This window comes from Myxocyprinus asiaticus, chromosome 14 (genome assembly GCF_019703515.2).
Source record: "Myxocyprinus asiaticus isolate MX2 ecotype Aquarium Trade chromosome 14, UBuf_Myxa_2, whole genome shotgun sequence".
Lineage (NCBI taxonomy): Eukaryota > Metazoa > Chordata > Actinopteri > Cypriniformes > Catostomidae > Myxocyprinus > Myxocyprinus asiaticus.
This window is the reverse complement of record NC_059357.1, coordinates 42,069,074-42,093,195: the sequence shown is the minus strand read 5'-3', so window position 1 is coordinate 42,093,195 and position 24,122 is coordinate 42,069,074. Positions and strand designations below refer to the sequence as shown.

The 24,122-nt window shown below is 38.4% G+C and overlaps 1 protein-coding gene across 1 annotated transcript; it reads right to left on the bottom strand.

The window, feature by feature from the left end:
• Positions 1 to 321: 321 nt before the first annotated feature.
• LOC127451169 (bifunctional arginine demethylase and lysyl-hydroxylase JMJD6-like) lies at positions 322 to 23,413 on the bottom strand. The gene is made up of 6 exons (XM_051715652.1): positions 23,031 to 23,413; positions 12,233 to 12,621; positions 11,666 to 11,952; positions 9,128 to 9,263; positions 8,192 to 8,330; positions 322 to 3,359 (listed from the first exon to the last, which is right to left on the bottom strand). The coding sequence occupies exons 1-6, from the start codon at positions 23,157 to 23,159 to the stop codon at positions 3,234 to 3,236; spliced, it is 1,206 nt and encodes a 401-aa protein (XP_051571612.1). The 5' UTR covers positions 23,160 to 23,413; the 3' UTR covers positions 322 to 3,233.
• Between the last annotated feature and the right edge of the window lie 709 nt (positions 23,414 to 24,122).

Genomic DNA, 24,122 nt, shown 5'->3' with positions numbered 1-24,122 from the left:
TATAAAATCTCAGCAGTCTTAAAAATAGGCCTAATTTTCATTATGAAAAATATTACTTCAATGATGAAATATGAAATATGTTTTTGTGTAATTCACCCTGCTGCTCACACTACTAACTGCCCTGTTGTTTGTGTATTGTCAGTTTAAGGTTTGAACAAACCAGTAAATATTAAAATTGTTGTAATTTTAAGTGCATTATGGCATCACTATCTCAAACACGATCAAGTATCTCGAAGAAAAACCAAAAAACAAAAACAAATTCAAACGTTAAACAGAAAAGAGAAAACTATGCACCAACATAAATACATAAAAAGTTTTATTAATTAACAATATTAATTAGGTTGTTTTGATATCAACATCAAGATGTCACATTTTCTCCCCCCACACATGAATCCCAGAAGATAAAAGGAGTCATATGAAAGAGCCAGTGATGAAGAACTCAAATAAAATAAGAACACTCAAATCTGCTTATTTTATGAGCTACAAGGAAAGGGTACAGTCCATTAAACCTTAAAGGGATAGTTCACCCCAAAATGAGAATTGTTATCATTTATGTCGTTTGTCTGTGCAGCACAAAAGGAGGTGTTAGGCCTTAACAGTGTTCACTTTCATTGCATCTTTTTGCATTAAATGAAAGTGAACGGCGACTGAGGCCTCACACCTCCTTTTGTGTTCCATGGATGAAAGAACGTCATATGAGTTTGGAACAACAAAAAGTTGAGTAAATAATGGAATATTTCAGTGAACTACCTCTTTAATGTTTATACTTCAAAACCGTAATCACAAACAGCTCTAAAAAACGACGAGAAATGAGAAACTGAAATATAAGAGCTCAATATAGCTTGAATAACCAACAGGTAAAAAAATAGGCACTTTTTTTTAAAGACGTCTTTCTTCTTGATGTGTTTTATACAGGAGACCGGCCTACACACACACAAAGCACTGTCACAAACATTTCAACAGTAATTTACACACTCAGACATACTGTTACCTTGAAAAAAAAAAAAAAAAAAGAAACCCTTTGCTCATTGATCATTACACTCACACACATCACAAATTACAGTTAGTTATTGTAGCCCTGAAACATATTTAGGTCATAACAGGTTACCATTTTTGGAGGTTTTTACCTTCAGTCAAAAAGTTAAGATATTAGTGCACAAAGACGGTTTATTATTTTTATTTTTTATTTTGAAAAGAAAAATTATTTGCAGATTTTCACGAATCAGATTTGCACTGTATCTTAACGGTTGAATAAATAAGCATTACTGTACTCTAGTGTTTAACTTGCACTGAACAGACACTAATGGAAGCGCACAAAGGTGCTTTACCAGCATTTATTTAGGTGTTTGAAAAGCATGTGCCAATTTAAACACTGAATTCACTGCTCAGGGACTTTTTGGAGGGGTGGACGAGTCCACAGGTCTGAAAAGACCATCCAACAACACCTTACTTGTTTGTTGAAATCTACAAAGTGTTGCAATTGAGCATTCATAACAGTTTTAACATTAAAAAAAAGATGCGTCAAAGCTATCGGTGAACTACAATGTTATTTAGGAAGAGGGGACATTCTAATCAAAAGTTAGTCTTTTAGATTGTTCTGAAGTGCATTATGAACTCAAAATTCAATTCTAAAATGGACTCGCGCAATCATTTTGAATGGTACCAATAAAATGAATGGTTCAACCAAAATTGAAAATCCCATTATAATTTACTCACCCTCATGTTTTAATTTTTGAAGAGTATCTTGGCAGCTCTTTTCCATAAATGAATGGGGACTGGGGCTGTTAAGCGTACAACTGGAACCATTTAAGTATCATAAAAGTGGCCCATATGATTTGTACGCTATATTCCAAATCCTATGAAGCCATTTGATGGCTTTGTGTGAGGAACCGACTGAGAAACAATACAAAAGTTGTATGGACTACTTGCCATTTGGCGCCATTGTTTCTCTCGCGTCTTGCGACTAAACGTTGTTGTCAAAATATGGCACCATATTTGATTTGAGAAGGCAAGATTTACAGTGAATAAGGACTTAAATTTCAGTCTGTTCCTCACACAAAGTTATCGTATGGCTTTGGAAGACTTGAAATATAGCATACAAAGTATTTCATATTTCTTCTGAAGTACTTTAATGGTGCTTTTGTTTTTCTTTTTTAATTTTGTTTTTCTTTTGAAGCTTGATAGTCCCAGTACCAATTCACCTTAATTATATGGAAAAGAGTGCACTTTTAGTGTTCCACAGAAGAAAGAAAGTCGTACAAGTCTGGAACATCATGCGGATGAGTAAATAATGACAGATCTTTTATTTTTGGGTGAACTTTCCCTTTAAAGGAATATTTCGGGTTAAGCACAATCAACACCATTTGTAGCGCAATTTGTGGTTATCAACATTATTTTGACTTTTTTAATAAAAAAAATAGTCATTTACAATGGAAGTGAATGGGGCCAATCCGTAAACATTTTAGCCACAAGACGTAAACAATATGCGTGTTAACATGATTTTAGTGTGATAAAATCACTTACTAACATTTTCTGTGTGAAGTTATAGCCAAATTTACAACTATGTCGTCATGACGACAACGCCGGTAAACCCTGTAATACTGAGAAGCGATCTTATCACACTAAAATCATGTTAACATGTACAGTGTTTATGTCTTGTGGCTATACTTTTGAAACTGTGTGTTTTTTAATGTTTACGGACTAGCCCCATTCACTTCCATTGTATGTTTAGAATCAGTAATAAAGTAATCTGTTTTTAGTTTAAATAGCTAAAGGCAGCATTACACATAGGTGGTGATACATCACAACAGAAAGCAAAGAATCATAGCATAACCCCTAGGAAAATATAAAAAAACGGCATCTGTTCAGATTCATGATGACCGTGGCACTGGGACAGGAGGGGACGTCAAGCTTTCTGTCCAGAGCTTGACAACAGCAAAGGCAACAGAAGAAGGGTTTTCCATGTTTTCCCACACAGCTGTTCACTCATCCATGCGAAACCCCTCCAACAAGCAAATCGTTTGGATATTTTGTTCATGTTTATCTCTAAAAGCGCACTAGGGCATATAAGTCAGGGGCTGAGTATGTTATCATGTGCCCAGACTTCAGCGACAACCTCTTATCTAATGGACAGGGGTCTCCTGAGGCTGACAGACAGAGAGATTGCGATGTTTTTCAGTCTAAGAGACGATTATGGCTGCAGCCCCTCTGCTGTTGTGAAAGGGGGTGGGATGTCACCGGGACGAACTGCGCTCTTTGCTCACGCAGTCATCCTGGCTTGTGATGTCCCCGTTTACCATCATGCCGCACGTTTTCCTCTTCTTTCTGCGGTGGGTCATGACGTCACCCTCAGATTCGGCCTTTAGGAAAGAGACAAATAGAGTCACAGAAGGCATAAACTTCAATTCATAAAACAGAGTTGACAGTTGTAGTCCATGTTTTGTGAAATTATTGTGAGGAATTAGGGCTGGATGTGCGACGGTAGAAATATGTAAACTGGTAAATATATCTCTATATCGTTCATACTGTAGTAGATAGTAGGGGTGTAATGGTTTTAGGTAAAAAACGGAACCATACGGTTCGGTAAGCATTTGCACCGTGGTTCATCTAGAGCAGGGGTGTCCAAACTGCAGCCCACCGACTGCTCTGATGCGGCCCGTGAGAGATTTTGGAAATAGAACATAATTTGGCCCGCTATTGAGAAATTATATGAAATTTGTATTCTGAACACTGGGTGTCGCTGTCACGTACAGCCACATTTCACAGCGCATTTGTCTCCACTAGTGCCTACTCTTTAGTTGTCACCAGCTTCATCCACTGGAAGAGTTCAAGAGTTTGGATCCCTCCAGATTTCCACGGCTGAAGCACCACGCAAAAAGAATGATTTGTTTGTTATAGGACTGGTATCGGGTTAGATACTTTGCTCATGTACTCGTTCTCAATAAAGAGACCACGCATCGTACAACTGAGCACAGCTGCCGTTGTGCATTGTAACCGGCCGCATGGAGTTTATTAAGCGCGCACAGAGACATGCAAGCAGAGAACACTCTCCTAAAATGTCTTCTGTAGCGCTGGGAAGTTTATTCATTGTTGTGAATTTGTTTGTTTTGATGTTTCATTGAAACAAGAAAAATTATTCACACACTTCTCAGCGCTATTTAAGAGTAAAGACATAAGAGAGAGCGTTGTTTTGCCCCCACATTCTGAACTTTAGGGCATTTTTTGTCTCTTTTGGTGGCATTTTTGCCCCGAACCCCCCTTAATTTCTGACCCTGCATCACTGTTCTATTACAGCATTATTGGTGAGAGAAATATCCTTTATTTATTTTAATTTTTTTTTCACCCCTTTTCTCCCCAATTTGGAATGCCCAATTCCGAATGCACTCAAAGTCCTCGTGGTGGCATAGTGACTCGCCTCAATCCGGGTGGTGGAGGACAAATCTCAGTTGCCTCCACGTCTGAGACCGGCAATCCGCACATCTTATCACATGGCTTGTTGAGCATGTTACCACGGACACCTAGCGCGTGTGGAGGCTTCATGCTATTCTCCGCGACATCCACACACAACTCGCCACGTGCCCCACCGAGAGTTTGGACACTCCTGATCTAGAGTCTAATGACACACCTGGATCATACGGTTTGGTGAATAAAACAAAGCGTCAAATAGAAAAGCACTGTTACAACCTCCGCTAATGTACCTGTATGGCTCTGTAGATGGATACACTCCACCTGTACCTCACATGAGTCAACTTTCTACAGAGAGTAGCTGCCTAATTAACTGTTTGTATGTTAATCAGTTAATGACATCAGAGTTCTGGACGTGCTAGTGTATAGTTGAAAAGCAAGCGGAGAAGATAAGCCGCTGAGAGAAGCCCTCTGCGTCGTTCAAGTCTCCTGTGTGGAAACATTTTTGATCTGCAGTCATTTACAACAGCGATGGTCAAAAAACTCAAAGCAAGAGCAGTAACCTCATGGTAATACATCAAATATGACGACATCACTCTGGTATAAATAGCACGTGGCGCGCCGAGAAGCGCAGGTGAGCCCGAAACTGCACACACATTCTGTTTTTAAGCAGGCACTCAGTAGTGTTAATTCTGACAGACATGAAACAATAACTAAAGCACTTGGAGTGTACATTGTCAAATATATGTTGCCCAACTCCATTGATGGAGATCTGGCATTTCATTGTATGATTAATGATGGAGGAGCCACATGCTTTTTCACAATTTTTACATAGTTACTACACTAAACATCACAAAATCCTCTAAGAATATACTGCAGTGCGAGTGAAAACACTGGAGACCGGAAACTGAAAACAGGCGTCATGGAACACTTCTGCGTTCAGGAAGAAGGTGGATAAAGATGAACAGTTTCCGAATGTTAAATAGGTTGAGTTGAGTTTGAAATGCACTATGTTGTTGCATGTGGCATAGAAATATAAAAACCATGATACAGGAGGCCTGGGTAGCTCAGCGAGTATTGACGTTGACTACCACCCCTGAAGTCGCAAGTTCAAATCCAGGGTGTGCTGAGTGACTCCAGCCAGGTCTCCTAAGCAACCAAATTGGCCCGGTTGCTAAGGAGGGTAGAATCACATGGGGTAACCTCCTCGTGGTCGCGATTAGTGGTCCTCGCTCTCGTTGGGCGTGGTAAGTTGTGCGTGGATCGCGGAGTGTAGCATGAGACTCCACATGCTGTGAGTCTCCGCGGTGTCATGCACAGCGAGCCACGTGATAAGATGCACGGATTGACGGTTTCAGAAGCGGAGGCAACTGAGACTTGTCCTCCGCCACCTGGATTGAGGTGAGTAACCGCGCCACCACGAGGACCTACTTAGTAGTGGGAACTGGGCATTCCAAATAAAAAAATAAAAAAGACACGATACAAACCGAACCCTGAGAAATTTGAACCATTACACTCCTAGTAGAAAGGCCTATATTTGTGCTGCTATCAGAAACATGGTGTAATATATCATACAAAATATTGCGATGATTGTACAGTGATTTTTATTTGGCCAATATGATGACTTAAGACCATCGTTAAAGTACTTTTTGCAAAACTTTGAATAATTTTTGCAATTCTTCCTTGTCAAGACTTGCAAGCATGAGAGCATTAAGATGTATTATTAGTCTCTGATTTTAATTTCGGTTGCAAAATTGGCATTATAGTTGGTAAGTTTGATTAATTTCCATGAATTAGTTCAAACTATCCGTTTCTATGAATCAAATTCTGATTCAACTATTCATTTGTCATCCAAATATGTTCACAGAAGTCTCCACCTGGCATTTTTCATGTATTAAAATTTGTACTTAAAAAATATATAGGCAAATATTTAGCTGTTCATTACTATTTATTGTATATTGGTGAATATAAATGAAAATTATTAAATGTTCTTAAATATTCTGTTCATTGAGTAAAATTTTACTATATTTACGTTCTTACTAGTGCTGTCAGTTGATAAATTTTTTTTATGGCATAATATTTCGTAGTTAATCGCGATTAATCGCGGATTTTGATAGTGCTAAAATTTGACTCTAAATGTACTTCTTTTCCTGTCAAAATGCACTTATTTCCTGCTTAGGAAAGAAAACAAAACAATATGTAACAATAATGTTTTATTAATTTTTTATCAAACAAAGCCTTCCACAGTATTAAGATAGAAATGCACAAAAATAGCACTATTTTACTAAAATAGTACCAAAAACAAAAATCATCCAGTGAGCGGCAGTTCTGTGGACGGAAATGCCTTGTTGATGAGAGAGGCCAACGGAGAATGGCCAGACTGGTTCGAACTGACAGAAAGGCTACGGTAACTCAGATAACCACTCTATAAGTTCGCTTCAAGGTTCGACATGTTGTGCATTCTGAAATGCTATTCTTCTCACTACAATTGTACAGAACGGTTATCTGAGTTACCATAGCCTTTCTATCAGCTCAAACCAGTCTGGCCATTCTCTGTTGATCTCTCTCATCAACAAAGTGTTTATGTCTGCAAAACTGCTGCTCACTGGATGTTTTTTGTTTTTGGCACCTTTCTGAGTACATTTTAGAAACTGTTGTGTGTGAAAATCCCAGGAGCTCAGCAGTTACAGAAATACTCAAACCAGCCCGTCTGGCACCAACAAACATTCCACGCTCCAAATCACTGAGATCACATTTTTTCTCCATTCTGATGGTTGATGTGAACATTAACTGAAGTTCCTGACCCATATCTGCATGATTTTATGCATTGCACTTCTGCCACACGATTGGCTGATTAAATAATAGCATGAATAATTAGGTGTACAGGTGTTCCTAATAAAGTGCTCAGTGAGTGTATATTGAATATTGCCAACAGGCTGAAAAATATCAAGATAATTATGTTAACTATTTAGGCTATCCCTAGTTACATGTAAAGCTTGGTCACATGGGTCTGTCTGTGAACAGGTGAGTCTCAGTCTAACTAGGGATGGGAATTGTGAGGAATTGAATGATTCCGGTTCCGATTCCTTTTAATGGAAGCGGAATGATTAACTATTCTTTTAGTAGAAATATTTGGAAATAAGAAGTATATTGGATTTACTGCTAGCAGATTATCACCACCGATAAGATCATTTTATATGTGAACAGATTCTTGCAAATGCCATCTTTACTTGTGTTGACTTAAAATAAAGTTACACTTTTTTAGACTTAAAGGATTAGTTTACCCAAAAATGAAAATTCAGTCATTGTTTACACACCCATGTTGTTATAACCCTATATGACTTTCTTTCTTTTTCTTAACACAAAGGGAGAAATTGTGAAAAAATGTTGTGTGCAATGATGTCATACAATGGCAGTTTATGGTGACCACCTCTTCAAGCTTTAAAAGGACACAATAGTATAATTCCGAAGTCCATGAGACTCATGTCTTGTTCTGAAGGAATATGATAAGGTTTGGTGAGAAACAAACCAAAATCTAATGTATTATTAAGTGAAACTCTCGACTGACGGTTGGTCTTCTGTGCTCATTCATGAGATAGACTGCAAGTGAGCTTTAGAGCTCCTTGCATTAGCGCTGCAGGCGCTCGCGAGGTGGGCCGTTCAATCGAAAACTTGTTTTATTTCACAGTTTTGGCTTTGTTTTCACAGCCACTCTCCAAATCCACATAAACTAAGTCTGGACTCTAGTTTATGTGTGTGTGTTTGGTTCTGGAGGAACAAGATGTACCTCTGAATCCGAGTCAGAGAAGCTGGAGGAGGAAGAGGAGGAGGAGTCACTGGAGCTGTCGGAGGCGATGCCTGTGGACTCCTGCAAATCGACTTTATCTGCCAGAGCAGCAATATCCGGCCTCTCCTGCTTCAGAATCCTGACAAACACAAAAGAGCCAAACAACATCATTAGCCAGAATGCTTCACATTATTTACACATAGGAGCGATGAAGAAAGATGGAGTTATGTGACAATAAATGGGACGTGTCCTTAACAAGTCTAGACAAGGAAGAACTTTGGTTATTTTCGTTATGCGGATACGTCATTTAAACAGATTTAATTCACGAAATTCACGAAACTTATTTTTATACTTTTTAACTGATCCTAACTATATTATTAAATACAAATTCTAAAACAAACATAGAAATATTTAAAAATATAAACAAAAATTTATTTTATTAATTCAAATCAATTAATACATTTAAACAGTAAATAAATTGCCTGTTGGTAAGATTAATTCTGTAACTGATCCGACTGATTCATACTTGTTTTTGAGGCAGCTCATAAGAGTCTTTTGTTTGGAAACCACATTATTCTGGTCTCGCTGTATGTTATTGAGTCACCTAAAAGAACTGGCTCATTAAAGTAATTCATTCTGGAATTCTGGCGCGCTGTGTGTTTCACACTGTTGATTCGGTAGAAAGGCAGAGCTGTCACTGTCACAGTATTTTAGTCCACTGTTCTATCTGCATCTGTGGAAAATTGCACTTTCAGGAACCATTAAAGCAACCTCAGGTCATGAAAATTAAGTTAAATGAAATAGCAAAAATGTACTGTGATCTACATATTGTTACCATGATATAAAATTACTGGTACTGTGATATATATTGCATATACCACCTAGCCCTACATGGTTGTAAGTAATCAGTGCAGTTATTTCAGAGCAGAGTCTTACCTGTACCACTTCCTGGAGAGTTTGGGGCGTCCCCGCACAGTCTTGTGCCATACGATTGGGAAGTTTGTGGTGCTTGCGAAATTCTGGGTCACAGCAATGGTCGTGTCCAGGTTGAGCACGACATGCCACCATCCACCTATGGAAGACACAAAATTTACCCATCTCTAGTTAGCTATTTTGCTTTAAAGAGCATGCATTGCTCTTCCATTTTCCCGAATGAGAAAAGCTGTAAATGTGTATATCAGCTCAAAAATAGTTTTTTTTTTACTTTTAGGAGAATGCATTCAGATGGCCTCAAAGCTAATAGACTAAAGGAAACAAAACTGCCATATGCTATTTAAGGCAAGTGATGTTTCATCTGTCTTGCATTAAATCTAGAGGTCCACATGGGCCTTAAAATGACACCCGACCCCTATTCGAAACCGTGTGACCTGACCCAACACGACCCGAAAATGTGCCGGTCCTGCGCTAAACGCAGAAGAAATGAGATGAGAAGCAACCGTCAAAGACGTCTTTACTTAGAAAAACAATGGAATAACAGAGCAGATGTGCAGAAAAATATGTTCGGTGTGAACGGCTCCTAACTCGGCGGTTTCTCTGGTCCTGTTGGGCCTGGGTCGGGTTGCAGACCTCTAATTAAATCTCAATGACTGGACTACTTTTTTGTTTTGCCCTTGGTTTGCATAGATTTCTGTAAACGATTTGTTTTGCTTTTTTGTTCCGCCTAGGCCTATTTGGTATGAATAAGCCTTATATGCACAAGCCTGTCCTTTCTAAACTTCCACCAGCTTTCGGAGCAGATTAAAAGGAATATTCTGGGTTCAGTACAAATTAAGCTCAATTGACAGCATTTGTGGCATAATGTCTATTACCACAAAAAATTATTTAGACTTGTCCCATATATATGCAGCTCAGTCAGTAAGCAAAGTAATTTCCCTGTGACACTTGAGTAAAAAACAAACATGGCATCCGAGGAAGACTTCGCTATTTAATTCTCCGTTGCTTCGCTTTATTTCCAGATATTCTATAAATGTTTCTGTGTTTGTTTCCTTATCTTTCTATCGTGTCCTGCAGCGGGATTGCTCTGCAACAGTGGGGGTTTCCCTCTTACGCAAATCTTTGGGATTCCCCCAACGTACGAACGCATATACGTGAACGTGAGGGACAGTCCATATTTTACATTGGTTTAGCCTGTTACAAGTTAATAGGTTAATAATAGTGCCCGACCGATTTATCGGTCAGCCGATATTAGCCTTTCACAGATATATCGGCATCGGCATATATGTTTTCCGATATGCGCAGATATGAAAACTTTTTTTTTCAGAATATATAATGCAGAAAACAATGCTTGGGGTGATTTAGAATTGGTGTCATAACGTAGTTTGTCCAGCAGAGCGTGCTCCGACTCCATTGTTTACAGAGCTGACTCTGAGCTGACGGTGGTTCTGCAGACAGTGCGGAGTTAAGCGTTGTCTTCACGGTAAGTTGCTAACTAGTTTGTGAAATACATACTGGAAAGTTAATAAACAATGACCCCATCTTTTTCCCTTTTCAATATAACTAATATAACGTTCACCCTGTCTGTCCCTGACTACCATGTCACTCATGTTTATCACATCTGTTTGCTGTTAGCCAGCTTTAGTTTGTCAGTGCAGTAAGTAATGTAGCAGACAGAAAGGTAAGCATCAGAGCGTCTTTTAGCAGCTCAGCAGACAACGGCGCGGTGGTGAATTGTGTCTGTTGAGTGTTGATTTCACGCTACGTTGTTAGCTAGTTGGTGAGATGCAATGCTGGAAAGTAAATAAACAACGTCCATCTTTTACTCTCCGTGACAACGAGCTTATAGCTAACTAGCTAACCACATAGCTTCTTTCATACATTGTCAGCTGAGGGGAAGCTAATGTGTAAACATGTATTCACCAAACTGTTTATTCAGGATTCACAGTTTGGTACCCCCTTCAACTGAACAATTCTAGTCATTGCATTTATAAAATGTAATATTTAAAAGGCTTGTTTTCCACCGTTGAAAGTTTCAGTCAAATGCTGAAGTCTTTTTTTTCAGTCTTTTTTTTGTTGTAATAAACATTATTCCACTAATGCTATCAATTGAGCTTAACTTGTATTGAAGCCAGAATATTCCTTTAATTGTACTCAGATGGCATCTGTGTAATGCCAACTTCTACTTAAAGTGAATAAACAAGACTAGCAAAGCCTGAACAGCAGCCATGGATATCTTTGCAGTCTCATTAATACCATGTGGTTTGAGGTTTGGTAAATAAATAAGAGGCATGGTGTAGGAAATTTGCCTTTCTACTCCAGCAATGCTGCTTTAGTTTGGCTTCATTTAATATACTGGCTGCATCTGAAAGCTAAGGAAGCTGCCTTGTCATTCAGGCAGCCCACTGACTGGTTGATTTAGAAAATATGTGGTTTTGCACATCCCTATGGTGCAAAGTATACATACAGCATTCCTAGTATATCATTTTTAGAATATACCCAGAGTACAATCCTTTTCCAAACTTCTGTCCAGTAACTAACCTGGCACAAACACAGTCTCTCCAGGGTGCTGCAGAATCTCCAGCGGTCTGAACTCGGCTGGCCAGGTGGACTGCTTTGTGCGTGGGTAGATCACATTAAACCAGGTGATGGCCTCGTCCTGCTGGTTTCCCCCATCCTCTCGCGTCACCTTGATTAGCTCGCGGGGCGTGTGGGTGGGGAACAGGCACCAGCATTTGTGGCCCTGGACCAGGGCGTTCCACGCACTCGTGCCGAGCGGGTCGATGTGGATGCCTGTTCCAGAGCGGGCAGGACCCATCACAAACCACCTGAAAAACAGCATGGAGAAAAGACATACAGTGTCATACTATATTCTATTAGATAGGCTAACAGTTTATCTAACATATCTAATAATTCTCTTAACAACAACAACAAAAAAATGGCATTTGTGCCTCTACTGCTTAAAAAAAGTAAAGGGAAACCAAAATGTACTCTATTTTTGTAAAGTGCCAATGGCAATTATTTAGGCTTCCTTTTGTATCGAGTTCAAAGTATCAACAGGGCTGAAACTGAAATGTTACAAAAATTAAGGAAATTGAAAGGCGTTACCTGTAGGGAGGCCGGCGTTTCTCCCCCGCAAACTGAAAGAGGTCGTCCCTAAAGAAAACAGGCACCTGGTAGTCTTCCAGAAGCTTAAGCCGTTTGGCATGTTCGCCAAAACTGCTATCAAAGATGTAGAGGGGGCTGTCGTCCCGCGTGGTCTCCAAATACTCCATGTAATATTTCATCTTCATTTTGACAGAGTAGCCATCGTTATCCTCGCCACATTTGAACTTCTGGTTGCGGTATTTGCGTTTAAGTCGCTCTAAGGTCCATTTTTCCCGCGCAGGCCATGCCTCCTGGCAGTTGAGTAGAACCACGGGCTTATACGGTTTCTCAAAGCGTTGAATGAACTCTTCCGGACTGAGACGCTGGGCGTCCACTCGCTCAACGTTGTCCTGGACAAACACAGAATTCAACACTTAATGCTTAAGGTCTGTGGACTATGATGGAGTGCTGTTTCAAGAACCGCTAGGTTCCTGAATATGTTTACATTTAAAAGCTGATGTAAAATATCACGTTTATTTATCACAAATAAACATTTATCTTTCTTTTGCTGGAGATCAAGCCAAAGTCTCTACAAAGTACAGTGAGATAACCCATAAAAGCAACATGTCAAGTCCAAGTGTGCAACTGAGGCTGGATTTCTGACTAAAAAATTTAACCTTGTCTCTTCTGACAGTAAAATGTCTACTTATGCTCATGTGCAAATACATTCTGCAGACTTTATTTGCATTTCCTGCATCCATTTTGTGGGGAAATCTATGGAATTAAGCAAAACAGATTTCAACACGGTAGAAGATGTTAAGTTAACCCTTGAAGCTCAGATGGGCCCCCGCTGGGGGCCCATGAGAAAAAAAAAAAGAGTGATCAAAATATTAATAACTACAGTCTTGACCAATATAAATTAGGTGTCATTTTAAAGCTGTACTTTATAATGCATGTAGACATTATGACCTAAACTCAATAAGTGCTTTGAAATTTGCAGACAAATCAGAAGTGTTTCGTTTTGATAATTTATTAATAACTTTGCACTGCACATTCTATTGTAATCGGTATAAACATCAAACTCATCAAATAGAGTAGAATACCACCAGTCTATTTGTTTTACTCACAGATAAAAATATAGCGAGTAATATCAAGTATATGTCTTATGTTACGTGTAAACAGGTGTTGCTTATTTGCTGCGTTTTTGTTTATAACTTCAAGAAAAATAAACAGAACATAAAATATCAAATACCATTACTTAGAGGAGGCGATTATCTCTAAAACGAGCCAACACACAACATAATCAGATGCACAGATCTTTAGATAATCCACACGAAGCACAATGAGCACACAGCACATAATGTGCTATCTGGCTGTAAACACATCAGCTTTCCTGGATCAGATGACTATATCAGAAATGATGCAGTACATTGTTCAGCATCATAAATTGCTAAACCAATCATATTAGGATTCAGATCGCTGCAACCAGAGATGGAAGTCATCCAAATATGGGCAGAGAGGATTGTTCACTAATTACATATGGCCACCAGGAGATGGCACCAAGTATATAACACAGACTCAATGATGGCTCAAATGACACAGAATGGAACTGCATGCTTTGAGAAGAGAGCATACCTTTAGTCATTGTTGTATTTGCATGTGTAATTGGTTCTTATGTACAATTATTATGTTTTGTTTGTTTGGAGAGGCTTTTGGACACTAGGATTAATTATTTTTGTAATGCTATAACTTTTTATTTCTTTGATGTATCAACACAACATTTTACTCATGTACAGGTGGCATGATTGGGAACAAAACAAAAGTTTTTCGGCGCTACCTTATTTACACCCTGAGATATAAAATGTCAAATAAGAAAAATAAGAAAAAAAGTAAATTTTTTGGCTCACGTTTTTTTTTTTTTTTTTAGCAGTTTCTTGGGCTGAGAGTCTCAGAATTTATCATAATATAAATCAGCAAAACATCTGACCCTCCTTGTTTTTGTTTTGTTTTTATGTTGAGTTAATAGTTTTGGGTATGCAACTTAAAAGAAAGAAAATCTTTAAAAACACCTTCAGAGCTTAAAGAGTTAAATAGAAATGAAAGTCATACACTGTTATTAGGTTAGTAGCTGCAAGTAAAATCAAATTATCCAAAATATTTCATAAATAAAATACAGAATGGGTGTAAGATGCATAAACCATGTTAATGACCAACGCCCTAATTCTTCTGAAATCTGCTGAGCTTTCTGCTTATGCCAGAGGCCTGTACCATGAAGTCAGTTCCAGTGGATAGCCAGGTAATTTTTAGTTTACTTTGCCTCAACCCCAGGTTTAGATTTTCAGCAGATAGAGTGTTGTATTTTTATTTCAAATTTAATTACTTTTCATTTACCCTCTTTAGCCATAGCAAAAAATTATATTTGAAAATATAAACATAATATTTTCTATGGCTATCTATAAAACAGCCAGTAAAATTGATTAATATGATACCTGCAAAAAATAATCATTTTTAAAATATTAAAAAGTTAAGATTGCTATGGAAAGGGGTGAATGCCACCCAAACCCCTTCTTTCTTTCATGGAGATGAACAAAGTATTTTAATTGAAGTTATAATAATATAAGCAATAAGCAATATAAGCAGTACACAAAATACGTCTTTTATAAAAAGAACAAATACATATTATTGCATACCAATTTTTTGCATACAGTATTCCAAGTGCTAACTTTTTAATTAATCAACAGTAGCCTTTTTTATGCATGTTTTTTTTTTTACTAAAGACAATGTACAAATTGTACATCAAGAAAGAGAAATAAAAAATATAAAACCCCACAATGTTATTTTGAATAACCATATCAAATAACCATTCACAGCATATTCTATAAATAATGTGTAATTCATTCATTTACATGTCATATTATATTTCAAATAAAGTGGAAAGTTAAGGCATCACCTTTTTTTTTTTTTTTATATTAAATGAGATAGGACATCATGCCTCGTATATTTAAAAATCAAGAATCTGAAGGAAACAATCTATCTAAATGAATTTATAATATTTTTAAGCAAATCCCATTTATGTTCACATTCCAGACTTTTATTATTAATTATAAATGTTATTTGGTATATTTCCAAAATTGTTTCTCTCCATCTTTGAAATTGTGGGGGTTCTGGTTTAAGCCAATTTTTTGTAATCTGTTTCAAAGCTGCTATTCTGATTACCCTAAATATGTTTTGTTCAGTTTTATTTCTTAAAGACAATGGCATCTTTACCCAAAATAAGGTTTTCTGGATGTATTTCTATTGTGCAGTTAAATATTAAAGTAATCTGTCAAATCGCTTTATTCCAATAAGTTGTCAATTTAGTCCTTTTTTCTCCACAATTTCTCCAACAATCCCCTTTTACCAGCTATTGTATTTACTTTAAATAACAGGTGTTATAAAAAATCTCATTTTTATCTTTCAAGCATATTCCATCCAAACACTGGATTTAGCATGGAATGTATTTTTATTTTCATTTTTAATTCATCCTCCAACCTACATATAATTTTATTCAGAGTGTCTTTATTAACATTTTTATTGGGTTAGTTGTATTATATGTATCAATTATATAATTTATTAATGGATGCATTTTCTTTTTTATTTCTTTAACTTCTGTTAATAAATATCTTTTTACCAGTAAATAATTTAAAAATTGTGAATTTGGAAGCTCATACTTTTCTGCAAGGTTTGAAAAGGTATCCATTCCTTTATCAGTGAACAGTTGGTGATATCTTTTCAGACCTCTATCTGCCCAAAACTTCAATATATTAACTAATCTGTTTGGCATGAAATCAGGATATTTATCAATTACTTGTAAATTAACTATATCTTTCTTAATTTTACTATTTTTCTTTTTTTCTAATCAAATTCTAAAAAGTACTGTTAATACAAATATTATCTATTTATTAAAATTTGTTGCTTTGTTTGGGTAGGAACAGGGATATACTAATAGGTTCCCCCATTTGATACATTTCCATCTTCCACCATTTCACTTTAGATTCTTCGTTCATCCAAATCAATATAGGTTGAATTTGGGCAGCTTTATAATAATTTCTTACATCTGGGAATTCTAGTTACAATTGGGAATCCTCCAAGCCTTTTTGACAACTTAAGAATTTTAAGGTTTCCTATTATCCCATGTATATATATATATATAAGTAGTTTATTCCATTGTCTATAAACACTTTTTGATATACTGCTAGATTTTGAAAAAGGAAAATAATCTTAGGGAGAAGTTTCATCTTTATAGTCTCTATTCGTTTTGAAATCAATAGTAGCCTGTAATTATTTGTAATAGTTTTGAATGATATATAAAGTTTTCAATTCAAAGAAATATAAAAGCTTTTATATTTTAAATAAATGTAAGCTTTTAAAATGAATAAGCCTGTGTTCTTGTTGTGGGCCTATATGAATTCACTTACGCATTGATAAATTTATATATTTTTTATCACATTAAGAATTTGTTTGCAGCAGTCCTCTTGAGCTCTCGTAGCAGCCGCTGTTTCTCTTCTTGTGTAAATGTCTTTAATTACTTAATAATTTTACAGTTATCCCTTGTACTGTATAAATCATGTGTTTTAAGTCTTCATGATTTCATGCTGAACTCTTGAGCAGCGTAAATGCATTTTATTTATTTTATATATTTTTTAAAACAATGTCTTTTGCACAGTTTAAATGAATTTAAATTCTTATGTTCATAATCATCAGCTTTCAGCAGAGAGGTAAATCCCGCTGAGTCTCTCAAATGAATCACGTTCTCTCACACGATAGGTTGTGTGCTGCAAATGTCACTCATTCATGTGCACGAGCGCGTAATCTAATCTTTAAGTCAGGATCGAAGTCTGAGTTGACAGAGAAAGTTGATGAGCTGCATCATGACACCAATTAAGCCTGATTGGACTGGTTTGAAATTTTGTCAACCCTGAGTTCGTTCAGCAACCTTCATGGTATAGGCCCCAGATCTAGATCACTTGAGCTTATGATATAGAAATTATGGATATTTTTCCTTAAGTTAAATGAACTACAAGAGCTGGAGAAAAGGCAGCAACACAGAATTGCTCATCTTAGTCAGGGTCCCCAAGATGGCATGGCTCTCGTTGGTCACATTATTTTTAGCCACTCATGGCTACTCCTTCCTATAACAGTCCAGCAGTAAAACTCTATGGAAACAAATACTTACCGAAATTAAATTAATGTTATGAGTTCAATTCGAGTTCAGCTCAATCGACATCAATTTGTAGCATAATGTCGATTACCACAGAAAAATTTTTTTCTTCTTGTCCCTCGTTTATTTAAAAAAACAATAAAAGCAAATATGGCTTTAAGAGTAAGGCCGGGCATACACGGTGCGATTTTTGCCTTTTGTGCGAGCTCCCAATCTATCATTTCCTGTCAGGAGAAATTGTATGGAAATAGTTGGTGCTCAGGTGGTTGCGGCTCGCATCATGTGAGCAGTATTTTGAGTGGCTTACGACTTCCTGATCATTTTTAAACATGTTGAAAAAATACAGGCACCGTTGGCTTGAATTCATAAGGTTTAAGTTGACCAATCAGGAGGCAACAAAAACCACAGAAGAACGAACTTTGACAGAAGCAGTGAGCCCTGTACGATGTCTCATGCAATGTCTACCATGAAAGGTTCGTCCGAGATTATATTTTACTGAAAATCACTCAAGCTACAGCTGTCAGGGGAGCTGTTGTGCGTTTTAGCTAGCTATGCTGTTTACAATTTCTACAGGGTTTTTCATTAGTTCAGACAAAGCCTAACTAGGTAGATCAGGTTGATTTTTGGTACTCAGGCAGAATTTAATGTTGCTGTTAAAAATGTCATAACTAGAATAGCGCGAGAATTCGGCAGGTCACCAAGTTGTGCACCTCTAATTCTGTACAGTTAGCAGATAAACTGTCTCGTAATGTGTGCAGGGGCTCAAGACCTCCCAAGTGTCAGAACTAGCACTGTTTACGCCCGGCCTAAGGCACTTACAATGGAAGTAAATGGGTTTACAGGGTTTACGGTGTTGTGTCGTCATGGCAGCAAAGTTGTAATTTTAATATAACAGGGTTGCTGCAGAATTTTTAATTTTCAATTTCAAATTTAAGATTTTTAAGACCTTTTTCAAGACCTGATTTCAAATAAAATGAATACCGTATCCCCATACCAAAACAAACCCACACAATCTCAAAATAAATCATGCATCACAGACTCTTACTTAAACAGGCAGAGGCACACATTCAACATGGCCTTAACATTGTTTATCAGTAAAATAGTAAGACATGTTTTCCACATATATATCACATTTAAATTGGTTTATGTACCATTATATAAATAAATACAAATTAGTGGTCGACCGATATTGGATTGTGCTGATCCAATAATGTGTTGAAAGAAAGCCAGTTAATCTGCCAATATTTTTTTTTAATTTTTTTTTTTTATTGATATCCTTTTTTAAATGTTCTTAGTCTTTTCTTCCTGTGATGAGGAGGGCCAGACAGAGGCTACAAGAGTCCAAATTTTATTAAATTCCAGATGCACTTTATGGGGTTAGGGTTTTGTTGTATCATTTAAAATATTTAAGACGTTTTATTACCTTAAATTTTGGAAAACTGAATTTAAGACATTTTAAGACTTCTTAAGGATCTGTAGGAGCCCTGTATAATTTTAACTGATAAGGTTAGTAAGCGATTTTATCACACTAAAATCATGCTAACATGTACAATGTTTACGTCTTGTGGCTATACTTTAAAATGGTGTGTATTTTAATGTTTATGGATTGGCCCCCATTAACTTCCATTGTAAGTGCCTTACTGCAATGGAAGTTTTTTTTTTTTTTTTTTTTACATAAATGAAACTAATTGAAAATATTTTTGTGGTAATCAACATTATGCCTAAAATGCTGTCAATTGAGCTTCACTTGTATTGAACCCGGTGTTGTGTCTGTTCCCCCTATGTTTCCCCTGTGTCTAAGTTTGTTTCCCCTTTGTCGAAGTTTGTTTCCCCTTTGTCGAAGTTTGTTTCCCTTATGTTTCCTCTTTGTCAAAGTCTGTTTCCCCTTTGTCAAAGTCTGTTTCCCCTATGTTTCCCCTTCGTTGAAGTCTGTTTCCCCTATGTCGAAGTCTGTTTCCCCTATGTTTTCCCTTTGTTGAAGTCTGTCTCCCCTAGGTTTCCCCTTTGTCTAAGTCTGTTTCCCCTTTGTCGAAGTCTGTTCCCCCTGTTTCCCCTTTGTCAAAGTCTGTTTCCCCTATGTCGAAGTCTGTTTCCCCCCTTGTTTCCCCTTTGTCGAAGTCTGTTTCCCCTTTGTCAAAGTCTGTTATCCCTATGTTTCCCCTTTGTCGAAGTTTGTTTCCCCCATGTTTCCCCTTTGTCAAAGTCTGTTATCCCTGTGTTTCCCCTTTGTCAAAGTCTGATTCCAGTTTGTTGAAGTCTGTTTCCCCAAGGTTTCCCCTTTGTCGAAGTCTGTTTCCCCAAGGTTTCTCCTTTGTCGAAGTCTGTTTCCCCTTTGTCAAAGTCTGATTCCCCTTTGTTGAAGTCTGTTTCCCCAAGGTTTCCCCTTTGTCGAAGTCTGTTTCCCCAAGGTTTCTCCTTTGTCGAAGTCTGTTTCCCCTTTGCTGTAGTCTGTTTCCCATTTGTTGAAGTCTGTTTCCCGTGTTTCCCCTTTGTCGAAGTCTGTTTCCCATTTGTCGAAGTCTGTTTCCCCTTTGTTGAAGTCTGTTTATGTTTCCCCTTTGTCGAAGTCTGTTTCCCCTAGGTTTCCCCTTTGTCAAAGTCTGTTTCCCTTATGTTTTCCCTTTGTCGAAGTCTGTTTCCCCTTTGTCCCCTTTGTTGAAGTCTGTTTCCTCCATGTTTCCTCTTTGTCGAAGTCTGTTTCCCATTTCCTCTTTGTCGAAGTCTGTTTCCCGTTTCCCCTTTGTCGAAGTCTGTTTCCCTTATGTTTCCTCTTTGTCGAAGTCTGTTTCCCTTATGTTTCCCCTTTGTCGAAGTCTGTTTCCCCTACGTTTCCCCTGTCGAAGTCTCTTTCCCCTATGTTTCCGCTTCGTTGAAGTCTGTTTCCCCTATGTCGAAGTCTGTTTCCCCTATGTTTTCCCTTTGTTGAAGTCTGTTTCCCCTAGGTTTCCCCTTTGTCTAAGTCTGTTTCCCCTATGTTTCCCCTTTGTCGAAGTCTGTTCCCCCTGTTTCCCCTTTGTCAAAGTCTGTTTCCCCTAGTCGAAGTCTGTTTCCCCCCATGTTTCCCCTTTGTCAAAGTCTGTTTCCCCTTTGTCAAAGTCTGTTATCCCTATGTTTCCCCTTTGTCGAAGTTTGTTTCCCCCCATGTTTCCCCTTTGTCAAAGTCTGTTATCCCTGTGTTTCCCCTTTGTCGAAGTCTGTTTTCCCTATGTTTCCCCTTTGTCAAAGTCTGATTCCCCTTTGTTTAAGTCTGTTTCCCCAAGGTTTCCCCTTTGTCGAAGTCTGTTTCCCCAAGGTTTCTCCTTTGTCGAAGTCTGTTTCCCCTGTTTCCCCTTTGTCGAAGTCTGTTTCCCCTTTGCTGTAGTCTATTTCCCATTTGTTGAAGTCTGTTTCCCGTGTTTCCCCTTTGCTGTAGTCTGTTTCCCATTTGTCGAAGTCTGTTTCCCCTTTGTCGAAGTCTGTTTATGTTTCCCCTTTGTCGAAGTCTGTTTCCCCTAGGTTTCCCCTTTGTCAAAGTCTGTTTCCCTTATGTTTCCCCTTTGTCGAAGTCTGTTTCCCTTATGTTTCCCCTTTGTTGAAGTCTGTTTCCTCCATGTTTCCCCTTTGTCGAAGTCTGTTTCCCCTAGGTTTCCCCTTTGTTGAAGTCTGTTTCCTCCATGTTTCCTCTTTGTCGAAGTCTGTTTCCCCTAGGTTTCCTCTTTGTCGAAGTCTGTTTCCCGTTTCCCCTTTGTCGAAGTCTGTTTCCCTTATGTTTCCTCTTTGTCGAAGTCTGTTTCCCTTATGTTTCCCCTTTGTCGAAGTCTGTTTCCCTTATGTTTCCCCTTTGTCGAAGTCTGTTTCCCCTACGTTTCCCCTGTCGAAGTCTCTTTCCCCTATGTTTCCGCTTCGTTGAAGTCTGTTTCCCCTATGTCGAAGTCTGTTTCCCCTATGTTTTCCCTTTGTTGAAGTCTGTTTCCCCTAGGTTTCCCCTTTGTCGAAGTCTGTTCCCCCTGTTTCCCCTTTGTCAAAGTCTGTTTCCCCTAGTCGAAGTCTGTTTCCCCCCATGTTTCCCCTTTGTCAAAGTCTGTTTCCCCTTTGTCAAAGTCTGTTATCCCTATGTTTCCCCTTTGTCGAAGTTTGTTTCCCCCATGTTTCCCCTTTGTCAAAGTCTGTTATCCCTGTGTTTCCCCTTTGTCGAAGTCTGTTTCCCCTATGTTTCCCCTTTGTCAAAGTCTGATTCCCCTTTGTTGAAGTCTGTTTCCCCAAGGTTTGCCCTTTGTCGAAGTCTGTTTCCCCAAGGTTTCTCCTTTGTCGAAGTCTGTTTCCCTTGTTTCCCCTTTGTCGAAGTCTGTTTCCCCTTTGCTGTAGTCTATTTCCCATTTGTTGAAGTCTGTTTCCCGTGTTTCCCCTTTGTCGAAGTCTGTTTCCCCTTTGCTGTAGTCTGTTTCCCATTTGTCGAAGTCTGTTTCCCCTTTGTTGAAGTCTGTTTATGTTTCCCCTTTGTCGAAGTCTGTTTCCCCTAGGTTTCCCCTTTGTCAAAGTCTGTTTCCCTTATGTTTCCCCTTTGTCGAAGTCTGTTTCCCTTATGTTTTCCCTTTGTTGAAATCTGTTTCCCCTTTGTTGAAGTCTGTTTCCTCCATGTTTCCCCTTTGTCGAAGTCTGTTTCCCCTAGGTTTCCTCTTTGTCGAAGTCTGTTTCCCTTATGTTTCCTCTTTGTCGAAGTCTGTTTTCCCTGTTTCCCCTGTGTCGAAGTCTGTTTCCCCTATGTTTCCCCTTTGTCGAAGTCTCTTTCCCCTATGTCGAAGTCTGTTTCCCTTATGCTTCCCCTTTGTCAAAGTATGTTTCCCCCGTGTTTCCCCTCTGTCGAAGTCTGTTTCCCCTATGTTTCCCCTTTGTCGAAGTCTGATTCCCCTTTGTCGAAGTCCGTTTCCCCTAGGTTTCCCCTTTGTCGAAGTCTGTTTCCCCTATGTTTTCCCTTTGTCAAAGTCTGTTTCCCCTATGTTTTCCCTTTGTCAAAGTCTGTTTCCCCTATGTTTAATGGCACTAGGGGAACACTAACCAGGGAAACAGACTTCGACACAACACCGGAATATTCCTTTAATAATGAAACATTGAAGGAGGGACCCAAGCCATATCTATGGACCAAGGGCCGTATGCATTGTTACAGACACAAAATTGTGTCTTGGGCCAGTAAGCAACCACCCAGAACACCCTAGTAACCACTTAGTAACACCCTAGCAACCACCCGCAACAACCTAGCATAGTGGCAGCAAGTATTGCACTGGCAAGCAGTGGTAGTGTACAAACACCTTTAGCCTTATCACTAAAATAGCTAAATATTCTCGTTTACTTTTAAAATCAATATAATCCACGAAATATTTTTTAATTAAATACTAAAAATGTGTTAATTTCTATTACGCTGATCAAGTGAGGTCATAAACTCTTGAGAGTTACAGGTAGGCTGAACTGATGAGACTGTGTACGTGCAGTGATGAGCGTAGACACTGGCTGCCGACATGAACGCGCTCTACCACCACATGCTCTTTTAAAATCAGCTAGAAACTAATCAGTATGAGCAGTTCTATTGGTGCTAGTAACGTGTAACGCGTGGGCTAAAAGTACACGTGATGAAGCTAGCGTTACCTTCACTGTCCGGTGTGACAAATCGAAACTCTCGCAGTAATCGTGTTTGATCCAGTCGCTCGAGTCCTTCAGCTCGGGTCTGGCGCTCCGTTTCGCTTCTTTGATCCGCTTCTTACTTTTATGGCTCATGTCTTCAGCGTTTAACACGTCGCGTCGCTGCCAAGAGCGTTTAATCTAATGTCTAATCTTATGAAAGTCTATGGAAACTGAAATGGCTAGTCGGCTCACTAGAGGCGTTATAGATGTGTGTGCGGCTGTTTTTGTTGCCAACAGCACCTTAGGAAAGGCAGAGATTAAAATATATTTATTTCAGAGAGGCAGGCGGTGGATAAAGTGAACAGTTTGGTAATAAACTAAAGTTAAATAACCTGGCGGCAGCAAGCTTGCTTCACGCCTTATGGCGCACTCTAAACATATTTTATGATCCCACCCATAAGGGCATTCTAAAATCTGATTGGCTGTCTTTTCGAACATGTACCGTCAACGTGAAAGCTGATTGGCTGTTGAGTGTACTTGAGCCCCTGTAAAAACAGAACCAATAGAACGTCACCAGAGAAAGAGACCACCTAAACGTCCAGTTATGATTGGATGAATGGACTGAATACACGGAAGTGTTTTGGAAACGTGAAAAATGTAGTAATTTGCGTGACTAAATCCATTCGATTCAGCACTGGAAAGTAGTACATTACTTTGCAAACGATGAACGAACCTACTCCTCAAACACTAATAGAGAAAACCGTTACATATGAGGGCTGTGGAGATACTTAGTCATTAACTGTGTCTGTTCATGAGGTACAACAAAGGTTTATGTACATACATATAATTTGATATTCAGCTATTGTATTAAGTCATATAAACACTTGAATTTATTTCAGGTTCTTGATCCATAATATGGTATGTACGTTTGGCCCTGAGCAGTGGCGCTGTACAGGGTTGCCAGGTCTCTGTTTCAAAACTAGCCCAATATCAAAATATGCCACTCCCAAACCTAATAAACATTTTTAAAGTCCCTATAGTCCACTTTCTGGGCCCAGAATGTCAGTTTCCCCTAGGTTTCCCCTTTGTCGAAGTTCTGCGCATTTGTAGGCCCAG